This window comes from Tympanuchus pallidicinctus, unplaced genomic scaffold (genome assembly GCF_026119805.1).
Source record: "Tympanuchus pallidicinctus isolate F22 unplaced genomic scaffold, pur_lepc_1.0 scaffold39, whole genome shotgun sequence".
Lineage (NCBI taxonomy): Eukaryota > Metazoa > Chordata > Aves > Galliformes > Phasianidae > Tympanuchus > Tympanuchus pallidicinctus.
This window is the reverse complement of record NW_026294757.1, coordinates 963,856-984,555: the sequence shown is the minus strand read 5'-3', so window position 1 is coordinate 984,555 and position 20,700 is coordinate 963,856. Positions and strand designations below refer to the sequence as shown.

At 67.5% G+C, this 20,700-nt stretch overlaps 5 protein-coding genes across 7 annotated transcripts; 3 read left to right on the top strand and 2 right to left on the bottom strand.

The window, feature by feature from the left end:
• Positions 1-188: 188 nt before the first annotated feature.
• On the top strand, positions 189-1,522 carry TCAP (titin-cap). The gene is made up of 2 exons (XM_052700115.1): positions 189-379; positions 949-1,522. Exons 1-2 carry the CDS (start codon positions 231-233, stop codon positions 1,202-1,204), a joined length of 405 nt encoding a protein of 134 aa, XP_052556075.1. The 5' UTR covers positions 189-230; the 3' UTR covers positions 1,205-1,522.
• Positions 1,523-2,439: 917 nt separating this feature from the next.
• Positions 2,440-4,317, top strand: PNMT (phenylethanolamine N-methyltransferase). The gene is made up of 3 exons (XM_052700104.1): positions 2,440-2,651; positions 2,758-2,965; positions 3,775-4,317. Exons 1-3 carry the CDS (start codon positions 2,462-2,464, stop codon positions 4,208-4,210), a joined length of 834 nt encoding a protein of 277 aa, XP_052556064.1. The 5' UTR covers positions 2,440-2,461; the 3' UTR covers positions 4,211-4,317.
• A 274-nt stretch (positions 4,318-4,591) lies between these two features.
• PGAP3 (post-GPI attachment to proteins phospholipase 3) lies at positions 4,592-7,594 on the bottom strand. Of its 2 annotated transcripts, none has more exons than XM_052700102.1 (8): positions 7,380-7,594; positions 6,705-6,802; positions 6,463-6,585; positions 6,302-6,364; positions 6,157-6,218; positions 5,943-6,079; positions 5,559-5,763; positions 4,592-5,269 (listed from the first exon to the last, which is right to left on the bottom strand). In XM_052700102.1, exons 1-8 carry the CDS (start codon positions 7,576-7,578, stop codon positions 5,206-5,208), a joined length of 951 nt encoding a protein of 316 aa, XP_052556062.1. In that variant the 5' UTR covers positions 7,579-7,594; the 3' UTR covers positions 4,592-5,205. The 2 variants fall into 2 exon arrangements, with proteins under 2 accessions (XP_052556062.1, XP_052556061.1); XM_052700101.1 differs by having other exon boundaries at positions 6,463-6,615; positions 7,380-7,593.
• A 1,003-nt stretch (positions 7,595-8,597) lies between these two features.
• ERBB2 (erb-b2 receptor tyrosine kinase 2) lies at positions 8,598-17,852 on the top strand. Of its 2 annotated transcripts, none has more exons than XM_052700056.1 (27): positions 8,598-8,751; positions 10,904-11,055; positions 11,146-11,314; positions 11,757-11,894; positions 12,004-12,072; positions 12,386-12,498; positions 12,584-12,725; positions 12,807-12,923; positions 13,149-13,275; positions 13,360-13,433; positions 13,518-13,608; positions 13,691-13,890; positions 13,977-14,109; positions 14,200-14,290; positions 14,379-14,539; positions 14,610-14,657; positions 14,743-14,881; positions 14,953-15,075; positions 15,147-15,245; positions 15,320-15,505; positions 15,581-15,736; positions 15,814-15,889; positions 15,964-16,110; positions 16,184-16,281; positions 16,352-16,522; positions 16,658-16,913; positions 16,986-17,852. In XM_052700056.1, exons 1-27 carry the CDS (start codon positions 8,664-8,666, stop codon positions 17,327-17,329), a joined length of 3,708 nt encoding a protein of 1,235 aa, XP_052556016.1. In that variant the 5' UTR covers positions 8,598-8,663; the 3' UTR covers positions 17,330-17,852. The 2 variants fall into 2 exon arrangements, with proteins under 2 accessions (XP_052556016.1, XP_052556017.1); XM_052700057.1 differs by lacking the exon at positions 8,598-8,751 and adding an exon at positions 10,003-10,091.
• Positions 17,853-18,037: 185 nt separating this feature from the next.
• On the bottom strand, positions 18,038-20,639 carry MIEN1 (migration and invasion enhancer 1). The gene is made up of 5 exons (XM_052700024.1): positions 20,607-20,639; positions 19,691-19,914; positions 19,413-19,510; positions 18,946-19,022; positions 18,038-18,840 (listed from the first exon to the last, which is right to left on the bottom strand). Exons 1-5 carry the CDS (start codon positions 20,637-20,639, stop codon positions 18,757-18,759), a joined length of 516 nt encoding a protein of 171 aa, XP_052555984.1. The 3' UTR covers positions 18,038-18,756.
• Positions 20,640-20,700: the final 61 nt, after the last annotated feature.

Genomic DNA, 20,700 nt, shown 5'->3' with positions numbered 1-20,700 from the left:
GGGGGGGCACATCCCATTGGGGACACGTCATGGGGCACACGGGGCTGAGCGTGGCGGGCGCACACGAGGTGACGCACATGTCCCTCAATGCCACCTCCTGCTGCTCGCCCCTTGGCACCCTGCTGTCCCCTCGGTGCCAGTGACACGTCCCAAAATAGCCTCCGTGGGGCCATAAAAGCGGGGAGGGCGGCCGCGGGGCAGCAGAAGCCACCGCTGGGAGCGCCGTGAGGATGTGGGGGCCGAGCACGGTGGGACGCAGCGGGGGGCTGCTCTGCAGTGCCCACCTGGGCTGCCGCGTGCAGGAGGAGGACGTGGGGCGCCGAGAGTCCTTCAGTGCTGAGTGGTTGGACCTGGAGCTCAGCACCCGGCCTGAGGAGGGGTGAGCGGCACCGCTGGGGGTCTGGGAGCTCGGGGTCCCCGTAGGGCGTTGGGGCTGAGGGAGATCTGATCGTGGGGGAGCTCCTGGGGGGAGCCGCGGGTTCCCCGTGGGAGGATCTTTGGGGTTGCTATGGGGGTCTGCATGGGGATGGAGGAAGCCGGGTGGAGGTGTGATGTGTTGGGGTCCCTGTGGAGCTGTGGGGGTCCCCGTGGGGAACTGGGGGTCTCGTGGAGTCAGGTGGCGTCTGCGCAGTGACGGGGTTGCGGGTGGGGGTCTCTGAGCTTCCCATATGGTTGTGGAGGTCCTGGGTTGGGGGGGAGCTTCCAAGGGTCTTCGTGATGGTGAATAGAGAACGGTGGGGGTTCTGAAGTATCGATGGGGAGCACGGGGATGTCAGCGGGTTCCCATAAGGTGGGATGGGACAGAAGGGTCCCCAACGGCGCTCGGGGGTTTGGGAAGCCACGGGGGTCTCCGAGGGTTTGGGGAAACCACGGGGGTCTCCAAGAGTTCCCATGGGGCTGGGTGGGACGGGGATCTCTGCAGCCGCCCCACGAGCTCCCCGTGCGCAGGTGGTGCCGGAGGGAGGTGGACCGGCAGCGCCGCGAGTCGCTGGAGCAGCGCGGAGAGACGCGGGTGCTGACGCAGCGCTCACCGTGGGGCGTGCTGCGGGTCGGCGTCCTGGGGCAGCCCCTGACCCAGCACCTCCTGCCTTACGCCCGCACCCTCCCGCTGCCCCTCTTCGCCCCCCCAGACCTGCGCGGATCCAAGCCGGGGCTCCGACGGACCCTCTCCCGTTCGCTCTCCCACGAAGCCCAGAGGGGCTGAAGGCAGTGGGGTGGGGGGGCTCGGGATGAGATCGGGGGGCGGCGGAGGGGGGGGTCTTGAGCTCCACCGCTCACCGCAGCCCCCGAAGATGATGGAGGAAGGTGGGGGGACGTGGGGGTGGGCGCTCACCCTGCGGTGGGCGGCAGAGGCCGGTGGGGACGGGGCGCAGCCGCGGTGCGATGTCCCTGGCAGAGAGAAGGGAGCGAGGATGAGGTGTGCTGAGCCCCCCCCGGGGCAGGGGCTGGGAGACACAGCAGCGTTGTGTTGTTTTGTACAGATGTGAATTTCTTTGTATTGCAATAAAAGGCGCAGCTTGGCTCTGTTGCTCCGGCAGTGGTTCGAGTGCAGGGTACCAGACCCCCCCCCTCAAGGGCCTGGATCAGCCCTAGAGCATTGGACTGTCCATGGGGCTGTGCCCCTCCGTTTGTCCCCTTCTGGCCCGAGGATGGGGACAGCAACCCTTTGGGAATTGGGGAAACTGAGGCACAGCCCATTGCTGTGGGATGCGGGTGAGCGGATGAGGGGAGTGGGGGCAGATCTCTTATATAACTGTGCCCCCCCCCCCCGCCCTTACCAGCCCATGCCAGGGTTCTGGATGGCCCTGGTGTCAGCACCCAGATTAGCTGTTCCCTCCCGGATGGATCCTGCTGTCCCTGGGCCACCGCCAGGCCCTGCGCCCATTCCCTTCCCATCCCCATCCATCCCCACTCGCTGCCTGTAGGGCTTCGCCACCTTCACCCCTTCCTTCTCCCAGCCCCACAAGCAGCACCGCCCCACATCCCAGGCTGCTGGGTGCAATGAGCGCAACTGGGAGCTGGAGGGGTTGTTGGGCCGGATCCTGCCAGGGGCTGAGGTCCATCACACTCAGCTCAGCAGCGTTAGCTTCACAAGGCAGCGCCTGGACAGACCCCGTCCCTGTCCTTATCTCACTGCCTTCGTTCTCCCAGTCCTCATTCCCACTCTTGTCCCCATCTCTCCCAGCCCCATGCCAACCTTACGCCGCACACAAGGGTCGGTGCAGCCCCTTTGGGGTGGCCACGCTCCCCAGCGCTGACACAACCCCATGGGCCGCAGCCCCCACGTGGGGAGCTGTGTGTGAGTGTGTGTGGGCCCAGCAGGGCCCGCAGGCGCTGACAATAACCTGGTTATCCACGATGGACGGCTGCAATCAGCGCCGAGCGGCCGCTGCCATAACTCACCGTGCCTCCCTCCCCCCCCCCCTTACAACCCCCCCCTTCCTGGTTATCAGGGCTATAAATGGGACGCAGCGTTGGCACAGCTCAGACCCCAACCATGAGCAGCCTGGATGCCATCCGGGAGGGCTACGCACGCTTTGAGCCCCACGCCTACCTGCACAACAACTACGTGCCCCCCCGCGCCGACTTCTCCTCCGAGGAATGCGTGGTGCCCTGGAAGCTGAGATGTTTGGCCGAAACCTTCGCCAGCGGTGGGGAAACTGAGGCACGGGGTGGGGGGGCACGGAGCATCCCGCTCAGCTCTCCCATCCCATGCCTCACAGTGGGAATCCCCCCCCCCCCCAACCCCACCCCCAGGTGAGATCTGCGGGCGCACGCTCATCGACGTGGGCTCGGGCCCCACCATCTATCAGCTGCTGAGCGCCTGCGATCACTTTGAGGAGATCGTGGCCACCGATTTCCTGGAGGTGAACCGGGAGGAGCTGCGGCGTTGGGTGCGGGGTGAGCCTGGAGCTTTCGACTGGAGTCCCTTCATCCAGCACGTCTGCAAGATCGAGGGGCGCGGGTAGGGCAGGAGGGGTTGGAGGGGGTTGGGGGGCACATGGTGCTGTAGGGCAGGAGGGGTTGGGGAGGGGGTTGGGGGGCACATGGTGCTGTAGGGCAGGAGGGGTTGGGGGGGGGGTTGGGGGGCACATGGTGCTGTAGGGCAGGAGGGGTTGGGGGCGGGTTGGGGGGCACATGGTGCTGCTGTGGAATGCTGGCCCCAAATCCCCGTGGAGCTTCGTGCCACGTCCCTGCAGATCGCGGCCCCTTGGATTTGAGGGTTGGGGGCTGAGACCCGCTGCAGTCGTGGTCCCACAGCCCATAGCGCTGATCCCGGCAGCTGATTCCTTTGGGATCCCACCCCCCAGGTCCCTCTGAGCACTGTGCTGGTCCCCATAGGATCCCAATGCCGTGTCCCCACATCTGCCGTGCTGATCCCCAGCCTCGCATCCCCCTTCACGCCAGGCTGACTCCTTTGGGATTCCATCTCCACATCCCTGCGGATGCTGTGCTGATCCCTGCAGGATCTCATCCCCGTAATGCTGCTGATGCTGGGCTGATCGCTATGGGATCCCATCCCTGCATCCCCCCCAGGGTCCCATCCCCACACCGTGCTGATCCCTGCAGGTCCTGTCCAAACATCCCTTGCAGAAGTCAGGCTGATTGCTATGGGATCCCGTCCCCACATCCCACACTGGCTGCTGCGCTGCAGGACCCCAACCCCAAACCCCTATGGATGCCAGGCTGCTCCCTGCAGGACCTCAACCCCACACATCCCACACGGCTCCCCCTTCCCTCTGCCCCATCCCAATGCCACCCGCCGCCCCACAGGGAGCCCTGGCAGGACAAGGAGCAGCGGTTGCGGGGCCGCCTGCGGCGCATCCTCCCCATCGACGTGCACCACGCAGACCCACTGGGCGCCCCACTGCACCCCCCGGCCGATGCTCTGCTCTCCACCTTCTGCCTGGAGGCCGTCAGCCCCGACCGCGCAGCCTTCGGGCGAGCGCTGGTGAATGTGGGCTCAATGCTGCGCCCGGGGGGCCACGCCGTGCTGCTGGGGGCTCTGGGGGAGTCCTTCTACCTGGCGGGCGCCGCGCGGCTGCCCGTGGTGCCGCTGGATGAGGACGACGTCCGCGGGGCTCTGAGCGATGCTGGGTTCACCCTCCTTGATTTCCGCTCCTATCCCATGCCCCCCGCGCTGCGCACCGGCGTGGATGACGTCGATGGAGTGTTTTTTGTCCATGCACAGAAACCACTGGAAGGCTGAGCCCCCTCCCTCCCTGCTTCCCACCCTCAAAAAGGCCGCGCTCCTGAGTCTTGCCATCCCACCCCCACTGCGTCCCATAATAAAGCCTGAGCTGAGCACGGCACGGCCTTGGGGAGGCACGGCGGCCTGGGGGCTGTGCAGGCTGGGGGGGAAAATGGGGACGAGGGAAATGGGGGTCACTGCATCTCGAGGGAGGGGGTGCAGGGGCTTTTAAAGGGCGTGCCAAGATGGGGGGAGTGGGGACAGAAGGGTGTGGGGGCTGCAGGGTGGGCGCTGCGTGGGGTGGGCAGGGTGGTGTGGGGTGACGGGAGCGCAGCGGGGCTGGGTATGCAGCGCCCATAGAGCAGCGGTGGGGTGCAGAGCAGGATGGGGGGCACAGAGTAGAGATTGAATTCCAGCTTTATTCACAGCACAGGGCACACCCTGCTGAGGGGCTGCACCCTGCTGGGTGGGGGGCACAGCCCCAGGGACTCCCCAAGGGCTGCACAGGGGTCACCCCCCCACCTGAAGGCACCGCTCTGACCCCACGCATTGCACTGTCCCCCCTCTGCCAAAAAGCCACCCAGCAGCAAGCAGGGCTGGGCAAGGCAGCGTCCCTCCCCCTGTCCCCCAGGCACCAGCATACACAGGCACCATCACACCCCCCCCCCAGGGGTCTCCCTCTGTGCTCGGCCTCCCCCAGACCCTCACGTCCCCCCCCCCATAGCAGTGTAGCCCCAACAGCCATTGCCACCTCGCGGCTGCCGGGATCCACAGCAGGAGAAATGGGCTCAGCGTCAGCAGCCAGAGGGGTCCACTGCCCCCAGCTCCTCCCAGAGAGGGGCTCCCGGCCCCCACACAGGACAGAGTGATAGAAAGGAAAGCACATCTCAGAAGGCAGGGGGAAGGGGGAGTCCACGGCCAGGAGGTATGGGGGAGGGAGGAAGAATTTGTTTGGCACACTGTCGGGGCAGGGCCCTGGGGGGGCATGCAGTGTTTCATCCCTCCCTGCTGCTCTAGTCCACTTTGGAGAGGTCCGAGTTGGCCTTCAGGAGGTAGAGGCTGTCATCCACCAGGAAGCTGTGGGGAGGGAGGGGAGGGCTGGGGGGCGCAGATTGGTCCATCGGGGGCAGGAGGTAGGGGAACAAGGGGGGCCCAAAAACCACCAGAGCCCAGTCAGACTCTGGAGCATCCCCAGCACCCAGGAGCAGAGAGGAGGCTCTGAGCAGCCCCAATTCAAGACAGGGGACGCAGCACTCCAAGGGCAAAAGAGGGGCCCCCAAGCACCTCAATTTCAAGAGTGGAGCACTGAGCACCCCATACTGAAGGAAAGGGCCTCAGGTGCCCCGATTTCAAGCACGGCCCTCACCTGTAGAAGAGGATGTTGAGCGGCACGGTGCTGATGTGCCAGAGGGCATGGGCGTCCAGCACCCAGAAGAGAGGAGGGAAGTCGAGGAGCTCGAGCAGAGCCCCCGCCTGCAGCAGCAGCACCACCACCGCACACTTCCAGACGTGGGGCAGGCGGGGCCGGTTCCGCAGGCACCACCAGAGCCACCACAGCAGGTTGAGGAGCCCTAAGGGGGGAAAAGAAGGGGGCAGGGGGATGGGAGCGCGATGGCCCGCACCCATTGAGTCCCCACATCCTCCACCCTGCTCCCATCGTGTTCCCTCAGCCCCTACTCTGATGCCATCGTTCCTCCTGGACCTGTTGCTCCCACGTTCCCCACCCCAGCCCCGCTGCCCCAGCTCTCACCGATGGCCACGTTGGCAGCCATGTTGTAGCCGTAGTCAAAGCGGACGAGCGTCAGGTAGGAGATGTGGCAGGCGAGGAAGAGGAGGAGGAAGGCCCTGAAGACGCCGATTAAGGCCGGCCGCCGCAGCCCCATCGTCCTGTGGACAGGAGGACAGCAGTGACACAAACCCAGCCCCAGGAACAGCGTTGTCCCCAGCGCTGGGACCACGCTCACCTGACCCAGCACAGGTACACGGAGTGCAGGACAACGGCTGAGGCGCAGAAGTAGTCGAGTTTCTGCAGGGCAGGAGTGGAGCCGGGGGCTCAGACCCCAGGGATTCACCCAGTGCCCCCCACAAGGTGGGGATGGGGACCCTCACCTCTGTCAGCGCCGTGTCCCGCGTGTGGAAGACGGTGGACCAGAACCAGGCATTGACGGAGACCTGTGGAGAGCACAGAGTGCTGTTGCAGGCAGGGGACAGATGAGGTCACCACAGTGGTGGCTTCTGCACGTCCCCAGTGCCCCGAGGGGAGGACTTACCCAGGCAAAGGCGACGCAGGTGGGGTACATGGGGGAGGTGGGGGGCACGGCAGCTTTGTAGCGCAGCAGCATCAGGAAGCTGGCCAGGCCGTTGAGGAGGGAGGCGAAGGCAGAGGCTGGCTCCTGAACAAAGAGGAACCGGGAGAAGGGCCACTGCGAGGGGGGGGGGGGGGGGGGGCGTCAGTTGGATGGAGGGAACGCAGGGAACCCCAACCTCCCTCCCCCCCCCTCTTTGTGCTCACCTTGCCATGGAACTGCGGCACGCGGCGGCCGCCCTGCACGTAGAGCCGCACTGTGTGCCACATGCACTCATACTTGCAGTCATCGTGGCACGTCCAGCCTGGGGATGGGGAGCAGGGGGTCCCGGGGTGGGGCTCAGTGTGTCCCTCCTCCCTGCACCCCCTCCAGTCCCTCTCAGCACAATGGGTGTCAGGACACCCGTTTGCCACGGCCAAGGAGAAGGTTCCAGGATGGCCCTAAGTCTCCTCAGTGCAGCCCAGTACCCCCCATCGTGGCTCTGTGCCCCCCAGCACAGCCCTGCATGCTCCAATGTGGCTCAGTGTTCCCCCTGAACGAGCCAGCAACCTTCCAACCTCACCCCAGCGTGGCCCAGTGCCTCCCGGTCCATCCCAGCACTCCCAGTACGGTCCCAGTTAGGAACCAGTGACCCCCCCCAGTCCGGTCTCACCTCGGCCCAGTGCTCCCCAGTGCAGAACTAGCACAGCCCGATCACCTCTCAGCCCACACCGATACGAGCCCACAGCTCCCAGTACATCCCAGTGCTCCCAGTTCTGCCCCGCCTCCACGTGCAGAGGAGGAGCCTGCGCGACACGTGGGCGTGGCCACCACGTGGGCGTGGCCCGGAAGCGGCGGAGTCTCCAGGCCCTTCAGCCAATGGGCGGGCAGCGGGGCGGTACCTGTGAGGCCCATGTAGAGCGGCTGCCGGGCGCGGAAGTGCCGCAGCGCCGCCCCCGAGCAGTTCCGCCGCTCGCAGCGGCCCAGGCACTCGCGGTACAGCGGCTCCCTGTCGCCCTGAGAGCCGCGGGCCGGGCCCGGCGCCGTCGCCGCTCCCAGCAACAGCAGCAGCGCGGCCCGCGCCGCCCCGCCGCTCGCCATCGCCGCCCGGCGCGGCTTCCGGCCCGCCCCGGAAGTGGGGGCGGCGCGGAGCACCACGGGATATAGCGCCCCCGCTGGCCGCGGGCATCACGGGAGGGTTGCGGTCCTCTAGAGCGGGAGGATCATGGGATATTTCGCCCCCCCTCCTTCGGCGCTCTCCGCAGAGGCTCACGGGATATATCCCCCCGTGGTGCCGGGGGGCGTCGGAGGCCTCGAGGGGCTCAGGCCCGGTGGGGGGACCGGAGGGCCCCCCGGGGTCTCAGCGCAGTGCGGAGAGGAGCGGGGCGGCGGGGGGCGGAGGCCGCGAGGTCCAGGGCTGCCTCAGAACAGCGGGCCTGGCTGGGAGATGGGGGCAGCTGCGAGACCGGCCCTGCCCCGCGGCCTCGGCCTGTACCGCCGCACCGAGCGTGGGGCCGGGGGTCGCGCCCTGCAGCGGGGCAGCCCGAGAGCTGCGGTGCTCCGGTGGAGCCGTGCCAGCAGCGGGGCCGTGCCCGGTGCTTCGCAGTGCCCGTTGTGGAGCTCCCACGTTGGGGGAACCCCAAGATGGAGCGCACGAGGGTGGCTCCACTGCACATCCCCCATCAGGACCCCTGGTGACCGAGACAGGAAAACCCGGTGCTGCCGGGATGGGGTGACCGAGAGCAGCCGGGAGTCCCGGTACGGCGGGATCCCCGTGCCCGGTACGCCCGGCTTGGTGCTGCCTGTGTCGGAGGGGCCCCGCTGCTCCCGGGATGAAGCGCCCAAAGCCGCCCGGTGGTTCCCGTGGTTCCGATGCTGCCCGGGATGTTCGGAACCCGCGATGTCCGGCCTCGGTGCTGCCGGGCGGCCGCGAGCAGCCGGGAGCTGCGCCGTTGATCCCGGCACAGCGGGACGGACGGTGACCCGACGCCGCCCGGTGCCTCCGGTGCTCGGGAGCGCGCGGGGTGGGCGGGAGCGCGCGGCGCGCCCTCTTCCCCGCTCCCAGGAACGCTGCGCGTCCCCGCGAGGTGGAGCCCGGGAGCGCGGCGGGAGGCGGCGGAACCGCACCGCAAACTTTCCCGGAGCGGCCGGCGCGGGGCCATGGGCCGCGGCCCGCGCTGAGCACCATGATCGCCGCCCGCGGCCGCCCGCTTTGCCCCGCGCTGCTGCTGCTGCTGCTGCTCGCCGCGCTTTGCCCCGCCGCCGCCGCCGAAGGTGGGTCCGCCCCGACGGGCAGCGGGGGCGCGGGGGGCGGCGGCGGGACTCGGCGCGGAGTTGTGCGGAGAGCGGAGGGGTCGGGGTAGCGGGGCCGGGGGGCTGCTGGGGCTTTGCGGTTGAAAGTGACCCCCACCCCTCCCGCCTTGCTTGTTCCCCCCCCCCCCCCCCCTCCCGGCTCCCCGCCGTGGGCAGCACCTCCCTCTCGGCGTTCCCACGCGGGATTGGGCTGAGCCGGGAGGCGCGGGGCCGGGGGCGGCCGCACCGCTCGTTGCCCCCGCCGGTGTCCCTCGGCGAGGGCGAGCTCGCAGCTCCTGCTGTGCCGTGTCCCCCAGGGGACCCCGAAATGGAGACGGCCCCGTCCCCACCGCGATGCGTGGGTTGGAACGGCTCGCGGGGGTCCCGCAGATCACAAGAGGTGCGGTGACACAACCGCGAGAGCCCCCCCCGCCCCCCCCTCCCCGTCCCACGGAGATGGTTTCGGGGCGCGGAGGGGCCCCGGGGCGGCGGCGGTGCCGCACGGTGCGGGTGGGCGGGCGGGCGGGTGCGTCCCCGCCGGTCGCTCCCATCCACATTCTCGAGGTGCCGCACCCTGCCCGGCCCGACGGGAGCAGCCGGGGCAGGACCCAGCGCCGCGGGGCCTCGGCCGGAGCGAGGACGGGGCGGGCATCGCCCCACCGCCGTCCCCACGCAGACCCCGATGTGGGGCTCCGGGCAAAAAGTGGGGACTCGGTGGGTTCCTTCTGCTCCCATCACTCTGCAGCTCGAGCTCCGAGTGGTGGCACGTCCCCACCGCTGTACCCAGCGCTGTCCCCAGGGCAGGGGGTGACGCGCAGCCCGAGCCCCGGGAGGGCGATGGCAGTGGTTCCGAACTGGGATCCATCCCCACCGCCTTCCTCCGGCCCTGGGAGCGCCGTCGGCATCCCCTGCCCGCACGCAGCAGGTGGAGCAGACCTTGAGCTTTGGCCGCACAACACCGCGGGGCCGTTCCCTTCGGGGTGGGGGCACCTGGCAGTCCCCACCTCCCCATCCACATGGGTAGCTGCCCCGTGCCCAGGGGCAGAGATTCCCGTTCTGGAGGCTCGGGGCTGTTTCCCCGTCTCGGCGGCCCCGCAGCAGGCAGAGGTCGGGGAGGGGGGGGGGCGGCTGCATCCCGCGTTGTCCTATGGCCTCGTGGCAGCTGCCGGCACCGGGGGCTGTCACTCAGCCTCCGCGCGGCCCCCCCTGCACGGAGGGCAGAGCGAGACGTACCCAACCCCTGCCTCAGCGTCCCCTTCCGAGGTGGTGATGGTGGAGCCGTGGGTCAGCGTTGGGGGAGACCGCGGCCCCCACCCCATGAGGTGAGAGGGGACAACGGGGAGACAGCGTGACCCCGCTCGAGGAGAGGCACGGGGGCACCTTGGCACGTGGGGGTCTCGAGGGACCCCAGCCCCAAAGCCTTCAATGGGGGGCCGTCCCGCGTGGCGGTGGGGCGCCGGGGGCCGCGGGCGTGCCGGGGCTGGGCCGTGCCTGCGTCACCCCGCTCGCTCCCCAAACATGCCCGACCTGAAAAGGCGGTTCCCGGCGGGACGCTGCGGCCGGGCCGTGCCACCCCACCGCCGTGACTCACCGCACCCCGGCCCGCCCCTCCCGGACCCACCGCCACGCACTGGGTCGGGGGGGGGGACGGGGGGACGGAGCGAGGCGGCCATGGGACGCGGCCATCCGGGGCCGCTCAACAATCGCGTGTTGTCTGGGCTTCTCCCCCCCCGGCGGCGTGGGCACAGCATTCCTGCACCGAGGCCCCCGCCCCGCTCGGGGCCCCCCGGGCTGCGCTCGGTGCGGGCTGTGGGGCCGGGGCGGCGTTCGGCCCCCTGGGACCGCCCAGTGCCGGACGTGGGCACGCGGTGGGGGTCGTGGCTGCGTGCCGAAACGCTGGGGTGGTGCTGCGGTGGGAGCTGGGGGTCCGCATCCCCGAGCATCCCGCGTCCCTCGTCCCCACGCCACGTGCGGGGGCCGCGCAGGAAGCCCATCGGAAGCCCATCGGAAGTTTTTGGGAGCAGATAACCGTCAGCAGCCTCAGCCGCAGCATTTCCTGCGGCCGGATCCCGCGGGGGCGATGGCACGGCCGGCCTTGGCTGACCCGTCTCACCCCCTCCATCCATCCCCTCAGTGTGCACCGGCACCGACATGAAGCTGCTGCAGCCCTCCAGCCCCGAGAGCCACTACGAGACCTTACGGCACCTCTACCAGGGCTGCCAGGTGGTGCAGGGCAACCTGGAGCTCACCTACCTGCCGCCCGGCGCCGACACCGCCTTCCTCAAGGTGCGAGGATTCGGGGACGCGTGGCACCGGGAAGGAAGGGGGGTCCTGGGGGTCTCACCGCCGTTCTGCCCCATCTCCTCCACCCCGCAGGACATCAAGGAGGTGCAGGGCTACGTGCTGATCGCTGAGAACCAAGTGAGCGCCGTGGGGCTGCAGGGGCTGCGCATCATCCGCGGGACGCAGCTCTTCCAGGAGCGCTACGCGTTGGCCGTGCTGGGCAATGTGGGGCTGCGGCAGCTCGGCATGCGGCAGCTCACAGGTAGGGGGCGTAAGGGGGGGGGGGAGGAGATGGATGGGGGGTCGCTGCGTGGGAGCTGCAGGTCCACGAGTAGGGCTGGGGTAAAGAATCACCGCGTGGTTTGGGTTGCAAGACCCCAAAATCCATCCATCCATCCTCAGCCCATGTCCCCTCCCACAGCTCACCGCGCCAGACCTGAGCGCTGCCAGGGATGGGGGCACCCACAGCTGCTCTGTGCCCTCATAGCAATGAATTTCTTCCCGATGTCTAACCCAAATCTCCCCTCTTTTAGCTTAAGACCATTCCCTGTTGTCCATCCCAGTAGAACTCACTCCTCCCCAGATTTTATGCAGCCCCTTCCATCTCTGGGTGGTGACTCCAAGCCCCTGTGTGGGGCTGGGTGTCCCCGTGGGGCCATCCCCCCGTGCTGATGGCAGCTCTTGTCCCCCCCCCCCCCACGCAGAGATCCTGAAGGGGGGGGTGCACATTGAGGGGAACCCCCAGCTCTGCTTCCAGGAGACCATCCTCTGGGCCGACATCTTCCACCGGCACAACGAGCTGCGCAGTGAGACCCGCGTGGAGAGCATCCGCAGCCGCACCTGTGAGCAGCCCCAGGGCTGGGGAGGGGGCATGGGGGGGCTGAGAAGTGGGTGGGTTGGGGGGTGCTACCCCCCCCCAGCTCCCTATTGATGCCATCCGTCCGCTTGCAGGTCCCGACTGCAGGGCACTGTGTGCTGAGGGGCACTGCTGGGGTGACAGCCCCCAGGATTGCCAGACCTGTGAGTATGGGGCTGCCTGGACCCCCCCACCCCATAGATACCCCCGAAACCATTGGGCACTCCCATATCCCTGCCCCATTCACCCCGTGTAGCACCCAGATCCCTGCCCTGGGGACCTCCACTGGTGCCCCCCAATCACCACGCTGCAGACCTTCCCCTTGTCCCCAAACCCCTGCTCCGCAGATGCCCAGAATCCCTTCCCCATACACCTTTGGAATGCCACCTACTCCTCAGCTCCTCGCCCCTCTCCCCAGTCTCTTTCCCTTTGGGGGAGGGATCCCCACGGCACTGTGCCCCCCTTTTCCCCCTCCAGTGACCAACAGTATCTGCCACGGGTGCCCACGCTGCAAGGGCACGAAGCCGACGGACTGCTGCCACGAGCAGTGCGCTGCGGGCTGCACCGGCCCCAAGCACTCCGACTGCCTGGTGGGCAAGGGATGGGGGGGTGGGCAGGGGATTCCCCCAAACACAGGGGCTGATGGCTGGACCACCCCCCCACCTTCCCCCCCAGGCCTGTCTGAACTTCAACCGGAGTGGGATTTGTGAGCTGCACTGCCCCCCCCTCGTCATCTACAACTCCGACACCTTCGAGTCGGTGCCCAACCGCGATGGGCGTTACACCTTTGGTGCCAGCTGTGTCAGCCAGTGCCCCTGTGAGTGCTGGGGGGCGGGGAGGGGTCTGAGCGCCTCCTTACCCAGTTCTGACCGTCCTGTCCCCTCCCCCCGCCCCCCAGATAACTACCTTGCGACAGAGGTGGGCTCCTGTACCCTTGTCTGCCCCCAGAACAGTCAAGAGGTGACAGTCAACAATGTGCAGAAGTGCGAGAAGTGCAGCAAGCCTTGTCCAGAGGGTGAGTGCCTGGGGGGGGTCCTGATTATGCAGTTAGGGGGGCTCTGGGGCAACCCGGGGGGCTGCTGTTCACTGGGAAGCTCTGCAGGGACGGTGCTGGAGAGCCCCAGCCTCCAGTGGAGCCAAGGGGCTGCTGTGCCCTGAGGGGCCCTGCAGCATGCTGCCAAAGAGGCAGCACCATGGGGAGGTCCTGGTGAATCTACCACCCCCTCTCTGCCCCCTGCAGTGTGCTACGGCCTGGGGGTGGATTTCCTCAAGGGCGTCCGTGCTGTCAATGCCTCCAACATCCGGCACTTTGCTGGCTGCACCAAGATCTTTGGCAGCCTGGCCTTCCTGCCCGAGACCTTCGCTGGGTAAGCGCTGCAGACCCCATCTCAGAGGGAACCACAGGGACCCCCTGCAGTCCCACCAACCCTCCCCCTTCCTATCTCCCGCAGGGACCCAAGCACCAACACAGCACCCCTGGACCCCCAGCTGCTATCGGTCTTCGAGAGCCTGGAGGAGCTGACAGGTGAGTGCTCAGGGATGGGGACACGAGCTGAGGGCACAGAGCGAGCAGTGGTTACACTTGTGTCCTCCTCCTCCCCTCCCCCAGGGTATCTGTACATTGCTGCCTGGCCACCCGGCATGGACGACCTGGGTGCCTTTCAGAACCTGCGTGTTATCCGTGGCCGTGTGCTGCACAAGTGAGATGGGGACGGGGACCTGGAGGGACGTGATGGGTGACACGGGGGTGACGTGGGTGCTCACCTGGCTGTGTCTTGGCAGCGGCGCCTACTCACTGACGCTGCAGGACCTGGCGGTGCGGGCATTGGGGCTGCGTGCCCTGCAGGAGATCAGCAGTGGGATGGTGCTCATCCACCACAACCCCCAGCTCTGCTTCCTCCAGAAGGTGCCCTGGGACAGCATCTTCCGCCACCCCCGCCAGCGCCTCTTCCAGACCCACAACAAAGCCCCCGAGCAGTGCGGTGAGGACCCCCCAGTCCCACTCCCAGCCCTGCTCATGGTCCCCAGGCCGGACCATGGGGGGTAACCTTGTGTCCGACCTCCCCAGAGAGTGAGGGCCTGGTGTGCTTCCACCTCTGTGCCCAAGGGCACTGCTGGGGGCCCGGCCCCACTCAGTGCGTCTCCTGTGAGCGCTTCCTGCGGGGCCAGGAGTGCGTGGCCTCCTGCAACCTGCTGGATGGGTGAGTGTAGGGATGGGCTGAGCCTGGCAGGGGGAGTGGGACGCAGCCCTGCATCGATCCCAACCCCATCCCACTCCCACTGCCCCGCAGTGCCGTCCGGGAGCACACCAACGGCACGCGCTGCCTGCCCTGCCACCCTGAGTGCCAGCCACAGAACGGCACCGAGACCTGCTTTGGATCGGTGAGCACGGGGACATGGGGACACCAGCCTGGGGATGGCGCTGCCGCCAGGCCCCTCACCCCCCACCCCTTGCCCCCCTGCCCCGCAGGACGCAGATCAGTGCATAGCATGTGCGCACTACAAGGACGGGCAGCAGTGTGTGCGGCGCTGCCCCAGCGGGGTGAAGGTGGACGCCTCCTTTGTACCCATCTGGAAGTACCCGGATGAGGAGGGGGTCTGCCAGCTCTGCCCCACCAACTGCACCCACTCGTGAGTACGCACCGCGACCAGGGGTGTGGAAGGGGGCTGCTGGATGCTCACCCACCCTGCGTTCTATCAGGTGCACCATCCGGGACGAGGACGGCTGCCCCGTGGACCAGAAGCCAAGGTAGCACCATGGGTACCCCCGCCCCACAGGGGAGCATCGGGGGGTGACCACGTCCCCACGCCCCCTGTCACCTCCCATCCCACAGCCAGGTGACGTCCATCATTGCTGGTGTGGTGGGGGCTCTGCTGGTCGTCGTCCTTCTGCTCATCACCGTCATCTGCGTCAAGCGCCGGCGGCAGCAGGAGAGGAAGCACACCATGCGGCGGCTGCTGCAGGAGACCGAGGTGGGGATGTGGGGCAACCTGGAGGGGAGGGCTCGAAGAGTTGTCCCTCCTCACTCACCTGTCCCTCGCAGCTGGTGGAGCCGCTGACGCCCAGCGGGGCCCTTCCCAACCAAGCGCAGATGCGCATCCTCAAGGAGACGGAGCTGAAGAAAGTGAAGGTTTTGGGCTCCGGCGCTTTCGGCACTGTCTATAAGGTGAGGAGTGGGAGGCACAGCCAGTGAGATGGCGCCACCTGCGTCCTCCTCGCTCACCGACCCCCCCATAGGGCATCTGGATCCCCGACGGGGAGAGCGTGAAGATCCCGGTGGCCATCAAGGTGTTGCGGGAGAACACTTCGCCCAAGGCCAACAAGGAGATCCTGGATGTGAGTGCGGTGGAGGCGGGCACGGGGCTGGGGAGTCTGTGCCAACCTGACCTCCTGTCCGTGGCTGCCTGCAGGAAGCCTACGTGATGGCCGGGGTGGGCAGCCCCTACGTGTCACGGCTGCTGGGCATCTGCCTGACCTCCACGGTGCAGCTGGTGACGCAGCTGATGCCCTACGGCTGCTTGCTGGACTACGTGCGGGAGAACAAGGACCGCATCGGCTCCCAGGACCTGCTCAACTGGTGTGTGCAGATCGCCAAGGTAGGACTGGGGGCTGCTGGGGGCTGTGGGGGCTGCGGGGGGTTGGAGGTGCAGAGCTGAATGCCTGCCGCCCAGGGGATGAGCTACCTGGAGGAGGTGCGGCTGGTGCACCGCGACCTGGCTGCTCGCAACGTCCTGGTCAAGAGCCCCAACCACGTCAAAATCACAGACTTCGGGCTGGCACGGCTGCTTGATATCGACGAGACCGAGTACCATGCTGACGGGGGCAAGGTGGGACGTGGGGACAGGGTGACAGGGAGCGCGGTGCCTCCAGGGGGTCCCGCTCACCCCTCCACCCGCCCACCCAGGTCCCCATCAAGTGGATGGCGCTGGAGTCCATCCTGCGCCGGCGCTTCACCCACCAGAGCGATGTCTGGAGCTACGGTGCGTTCCCATGCTGGCTGCGGTGGGGCAGGGGGTCCCAAAGCGACGCTTACCCCATGTCCCCATGTCCTCAGGTGTCACAGTGTGGGAGCTGATGACTTTCGGGGCAAAACCCTACGATGGGATCCCAGCGAGGGAGATCCCAGACCTGCTGGAGAAGGGCGAGCGGCTGCCGCAGCCGCCCATCTGCACCATCGACGTCTACATGATCATGGTGAAATGTGAGTGGGGGGACGTGGGGACACGGTGGCCAGGACCCCAGCGCCCCCCTCACGGCGCTCTGCTCTGCCCCAGGCTGGATGATCGACTCCGAGTGCCGGCCCAAGTTCCGTGAGCTGGTCACCGAGTTCTCCCGCATGGCCCGCGACCCCCAGCGCTTTGTGGTCATCCAGGTACGGGGTCCCGGGGGTTTTGCCCTCAGCCGTGCCCCAACAGGCACTGACAGCCCCCCCTCGCCCCCAGAACGACATGATCGGGCTGCCCAGCTCCATGGATAGCACCTTCTACCGGGCGCTGCTGGAGGAGGAGGACATGGACGACCTGGTGGATGCTGAGGAGTACCTGGTCCCTCACCAGGGCTTCTTCAGTGCCGAGACCTCCACTGCCTACCGCAGCCGCATCTCCTCCACGCGGGTATGGGGCAGCTTGGGGCAGCGTGCTGCTGCAGGGTCCACAGGGTGCAAAGCCCCCAGCGCTACCTGGAGACCCCGCAGACCCCGTGCGACCCCACGGCGCCGTGCCCGACTCCGTGCCCTCTTGCCTCCTCAGAGCACGGCGGAAACCCCAGCCGACACAACAGAGGGCGAGGAATCAGCTGCCTTCCCCTTTCCACCGCAGAGCCTGGCGGAGGGGCCAGAGTGCCCTGTGCCAGAGGCTCTGGAGGTGGATGTTGGGGCCAAGGGAGCCCTGCCGAGCCCCCCGGCCACGCGGTACAGCGAGGACCCCACTGCGCTGCCGGGTGATGAGAGCGAGGGTCTGGACCCCGAGGGCTTCGCCCCCCCAGCTCCCCATACCACTATGCCAGGTAGGGCAATAGGGACCCTGGGAGGGAGGCAAGGACCCTGCTCGGCCGCTGACACGTCCCTTGTCCCTGCAGAGTACGTGAATCAGGCTGGGGAGCGGCCGTCGCCCCCCCGGCACCCCTGCGCACCGCCGTCCCCACCAGACAAACCCAAGGGCCACCAAGGCAAGAACGGGCTGATCAAGGACACCAAGCACCCCTTCCTGGGGCCCTTTGGCCGTGCCGTGGAGAACCCCGAGTACCTGGCCCCCCCGGGGCTGCCGGTCCCCACCGCCTTCAGCCAGGCCTTTGACAACCCCTACTACTGGAATCAGGACCCCCCCAAAGCCGGGAGCCCTGAGGGTGGACCCGGCTCCACGCCGGCAGCTGAAAACCCCGAGTACCTGGGTTTGGCTGAGCCTGAGGACGTGGCTGTGTAGGGCAGGGCCACCGCTGGACCCCCCTTTCACCGAGGCAGCTTGGGGAGGGACGGCGTGAGGCTGGCAGCGGATGTGGGGCCGGGACTGCCCCCTCTGCAGGGGGTCCCCTGTGCTGCAGGAGAGCCCAGGGCACCGTGGGACAGTGCAGCAGCACAGGGGTGGGCACAGAGGACCCCCAAAAGGAGCCCAAAAGCCCCACCGAGATGGCTGCTCACACGGTTCCTCATGGAATAAGGCAGATGGAAGCAGCATCACCTCGACCAGCACAGGACTGGGAGCCCCATCACACTGCTACTCCTCACCATACACCCGTCACGCTGCCGCTGTCCCAAAGGCTCCTCCGCCACCGCTGTGCCCCAGCCCCCTCCCCCCCGGCGCCCAGCTGCGCTGGACACACTGACTTGCACTGAGCAGGTGGATGCTGGGCTGCCCGGGCTCCTGCTGGATTCCTGTGAAGCTGATGGTGTCGCACCTGGATGTATATTTGATCATTGTATATGATTATTTTTTTTTTCTTTTTCTACTCTGCTGGCTCTGCGTGCTTTGCTCCCGTCTCCTCCATCAGCTGCTGTCACCACAGCACTGAGGGAAAGCCCTGATCCCGCTGGGCTGCAGCCAAGAACAGGGCAGCAGGGAGCTGACCTAGCCCTGCTTTCGCTGCCCGCCTCCCCACCACGCTCTCCAGGGACGCAGGGGAAGAGGAGCAGCGTTTTCCTCCATCCTTTATTCAGCACTGGATCGTGGGGCTTACAGACAGTACATAATAAATAGGGGGCGGCCACCTCGGCTCGGCCACGCTGCCCTGGGCTCAGCTGCCCTGGGGCAAAGGGCAGAGTCATTACGTGGGGAGGGTGAGAGCCAGGAGCCTGGGAACAGGGCAGCAGGAGAAGCTCGTGGCCGTTAAACGAACCCTGGGGCTGTGGGGATAGAGCCAAGCAGGGCTTCCCATGGCCAGCCGGTCCCTGCTGCCCTCGTATCTGTTTAAACAGTGATCAGAGAAGCTGTAATCATTAACGAACCGCACTCAAGTTTACGTTCCTCTGCATAAACCTTTGGGAGCTCTGAAGCCGCCGCGTCCCCTCTGACGGTCAGGTTGGGCTGGGCGTTCACTGGCCTCACAGGTCAGGGAGCAGCGGGGCTGTGAGTGCCCCAAACCCCCCAGGGGCTGAGAATGAGCCCCTCTGTGCTGCTGCTGGAGGGAGGGGCAGGAGGGGAGCAGGCAGGTAAGTGCCACGGTTACAGCCCACGTGTGGTGTGGACGCGGCCTCAGGAGATGGGCAGAGCTGGACCAGTGACAGCAGCACCATGGCAGCTCCCCTCCTTATGCTCCCGCATTCCTCCAACGTCCCCAGGGGTGCAGGAAGTTTAACGGGGAGCAGCAAAGCACGGGGTGCTGAGGGGACAGGAGACCCCCACCAGGCGCGGGGCTACAGGATGACGCAGGGGGGGCGGCTGTTGGTGATCTTCTCCAGCGGTTCCCCATTCCTGGCTCTGCGGATCGCTTCGATCAGCTGTGGGGATGAGGGGGGGGCACACGTGTGGCTCTCAGTTGTCCCACACAGCTGAGCCCCCACCCCCCCCCACACGGCCCAGGGGGCACCAGGCTGGGTACTCACATCCTTCTCGTAGGGAAAGCCTCCGTTCTCCAGCTTGGAGAAGACCAGCTGCCCGTTAATCTCAATCTCAAAGGCGCCTTGTAAACAGAGGGAGCCATAAGCTGTGCCCCCCTCTCACTCCCATCCCCACCACCCCAAAACGCAGCAGGATGGGGCTGAGGGATCCTGGGGGGAACAGATATGGGGCTGAGGTCAGCTCACGGCCTCCAGCGCTCAGGGAGTGAGGTACAACCCCCTCCACCCCCCTCCCACCTCTGTGCGAGGTTGTAACGGGCTCAGTCCCAGCACCCCCCAGCAGGTGGGGCTGAGACCCAGTGCAGCACCAGGGAGGGGAAACACACAGACATCCGCACACGGACGGACACACGCACCTTTCCTCATGGGAAACACCCAAAGCCCCCCGGGAGCCCCCATACTCCCATAGGAAAATCCAAAGCCCCCCCGGAGACCCCCGCCCCGGAGCTCACCGGTGCCCCCCAGGCGGGACTCGATCTCGATGTCGGGATATTCCTCCCGCACGGCGCTCGCCAGCTCCTCGTAGGTGGCCCCGAAGCCGCAGGGTTCGCTGCGGGTGGGATTGAACCCAAAAGCTGCGCCCCTCTCCTCCCCTCCCCTCCCCTCCCCTCCCCTCCCAGCCCCACAGCCCCACATCCCGCCCGGAGCTCCCCGCGCTCCTTCGTCCCCTCGAGCGCCGCCGCAGCCCCTCAGGGCCCCTCAGCCCCCCCCGAGGTGGCGAGGCCCTCACCAGTACTCCACCATGATGTGGACCCGCCGCTCCGAACCGGAACTGGAAACAAAACCGTCACCGGCCTCGGTCTCGGTCCCAGCGGCCGCCGCTCCGTTGCCACCGCCGCTGCTCATGGCCGCACTCCTGCCGCCGCTTCCGGGTGCTGCCACGTGACACGGAACTTCCGGCCGCTCTGCACCGCCCTCTCGTCTGCTCCGTTCCCTCCGCGTTACCGCCCTCTGCTGTCGGGAGGGACGTATAGCACCGGGACGTGCCGCTGCCCCCTGCGGAGTGTGGGGACGCAAAGGGACCTCATGGGGACACGCGGAGATCCGTGGGGCACAGAGGGACCTCGAGGGGATACAGAGAAACCCCCCTGGGGACACAGCGACCCTCCGGGAGCTCCACAGGCCCACGGGGGATGTGCACAGAACCACAGAGCCTGCACTGCACCCGCGGGACCTCCGCTGACCTTCCTGCCATGGGACCCCCACGGTGTGACCCACAGCCCGCAGCCCCACAGGACCCTCACGGGACCCCCAGGGCACCCTCGGGATCCTCCGTAGAGGGAAACCCTGTGGGGACCCCCTCTGGAGACTCAATGACCTTCGGGACCCCCAGCACCCAACAGGGATCCCCTGTGCCTCCTATGGGGGAGGTCCCCCACAGGGACACCCCTGAGCCACACGGGGACCCCACATCCCCCATGGAGACCCACGGGCACCCTCCATGCATCTCCAGCCATGTGTGCCTCACGTATCACCCAGGAGACCCCCACAAATGCCACTGGGGACCCCCATCCCCACTCCAGCCCCCCACACATGGTTCCCACTGAGAGGCTCCCACCCCACACCTTGGCCGGCCGCCCTGTGGGGCAGAGGCTGGCAGGGGAAGGCATCCCCCCCATCCTGCATCCCACCCACCTCTGCCCCACATCTTGGCCGGCCTCGGGGTCACCCCAGTGCATTGTGGGAAACTCCCCATCCCCTGTGGGACCAAAGCTGGGCTGGTCCCATCGCGGGGCCGTT

Coding starts and splice junctions, on each gene's coding strand:
- TCAP (XM_052700115.1), top strand. CDS start 231: ATGTGGGGGCCGAGCACGGTGGGACGCAGCGGGGGGCTGCTCTGCAGT. Junction 380..948: donor AGCACCCGGCCTGAGGAGGG/GTGAGCGGCACC, acceptor CCCCGTGCGCAG/GTGGTGCCGGAGGGAGGTGG.
- PNMT (XM_052700104.1), top strand. CDS start 2,462: ATGGGACGCAGCGTTGGCACAGCTCAGACCCCAACCATGAGCAGCCTG. Junction 2,652..2,757: donor GGCCGAAACCTTCGCCAGCG/GTGGGGAAACTG, acceptor CCCCACCCCCAG/GTGAGATCTGCGGGCGCACG. Junction 2,966..3,774: donor TGCAAGATCGAGGGGCGCGG/GTAGGGCAGGAG, acceptor GCCGCCCCACAG/GGAGCCCTGGCAGGACAAGG.
- PGAP3 (XM_052700101.1), bottom strand. CDS start 7,578: ATGGCGAGCGGCGGGGCGGCGCGGGCCGCGCTGCTGCTGTTGCTGGGA. Junction 5,764..5,942: donor GGCTGCCAACGTGGCCATCG/GTGAGAGCTGGG, acceptor TTCCCCCCTTAG/GGCTCCTCAACCTGCTGTGG. Junction 5,270..5,558: donor CTCAACATCCTCTTCTACAG/GTGAGGGCCGTG, acceptor CCCTCCCCACAG/CTTCCTGGTGGATGACAGCC.
- ERBB2 (XM_052700056.1), top strand. CDS start 8,664: ATGATCGCCGCCCGCGGCCGCCCGCTTTGCCCCGCGCTGCTGCTGCTG. Junction 13,609..13,690: donor CGTGGCCGTGTGCTGCACAA/GTGAGATGGGGA, acceptor GTGTCTTGGCAG/CGGCGCCTACTCACTGACGC. Junction 15,737..15,813: donor ACCATGCTGACGGGGGCAAG/GTGGGACGTGGG, acceptor CCGCCCACCCAG/GTCCCCATCAAGTGGATGGC.
- MIEN1 (XM_052700024.1), bottom strand. CDS start 20,639: ATGCACTGGGGTGACCCCGAGGCCGGCCAAGAT. Junction 19,915..20,606: donor ACCCCGAGGCCGGCCAAGAT/GTGGGGCAGAGG, acceptor CCCTCCCGACAG/CAGAGGGCGGTAACGCGGAG. Junction 18,841..18,945: donor GCTTTCCCTACGAGAAGGAT/GTGAGTACCCAG, acceptor TCATCCCCACAG/CTGATCGAAGCGATCCGCAG.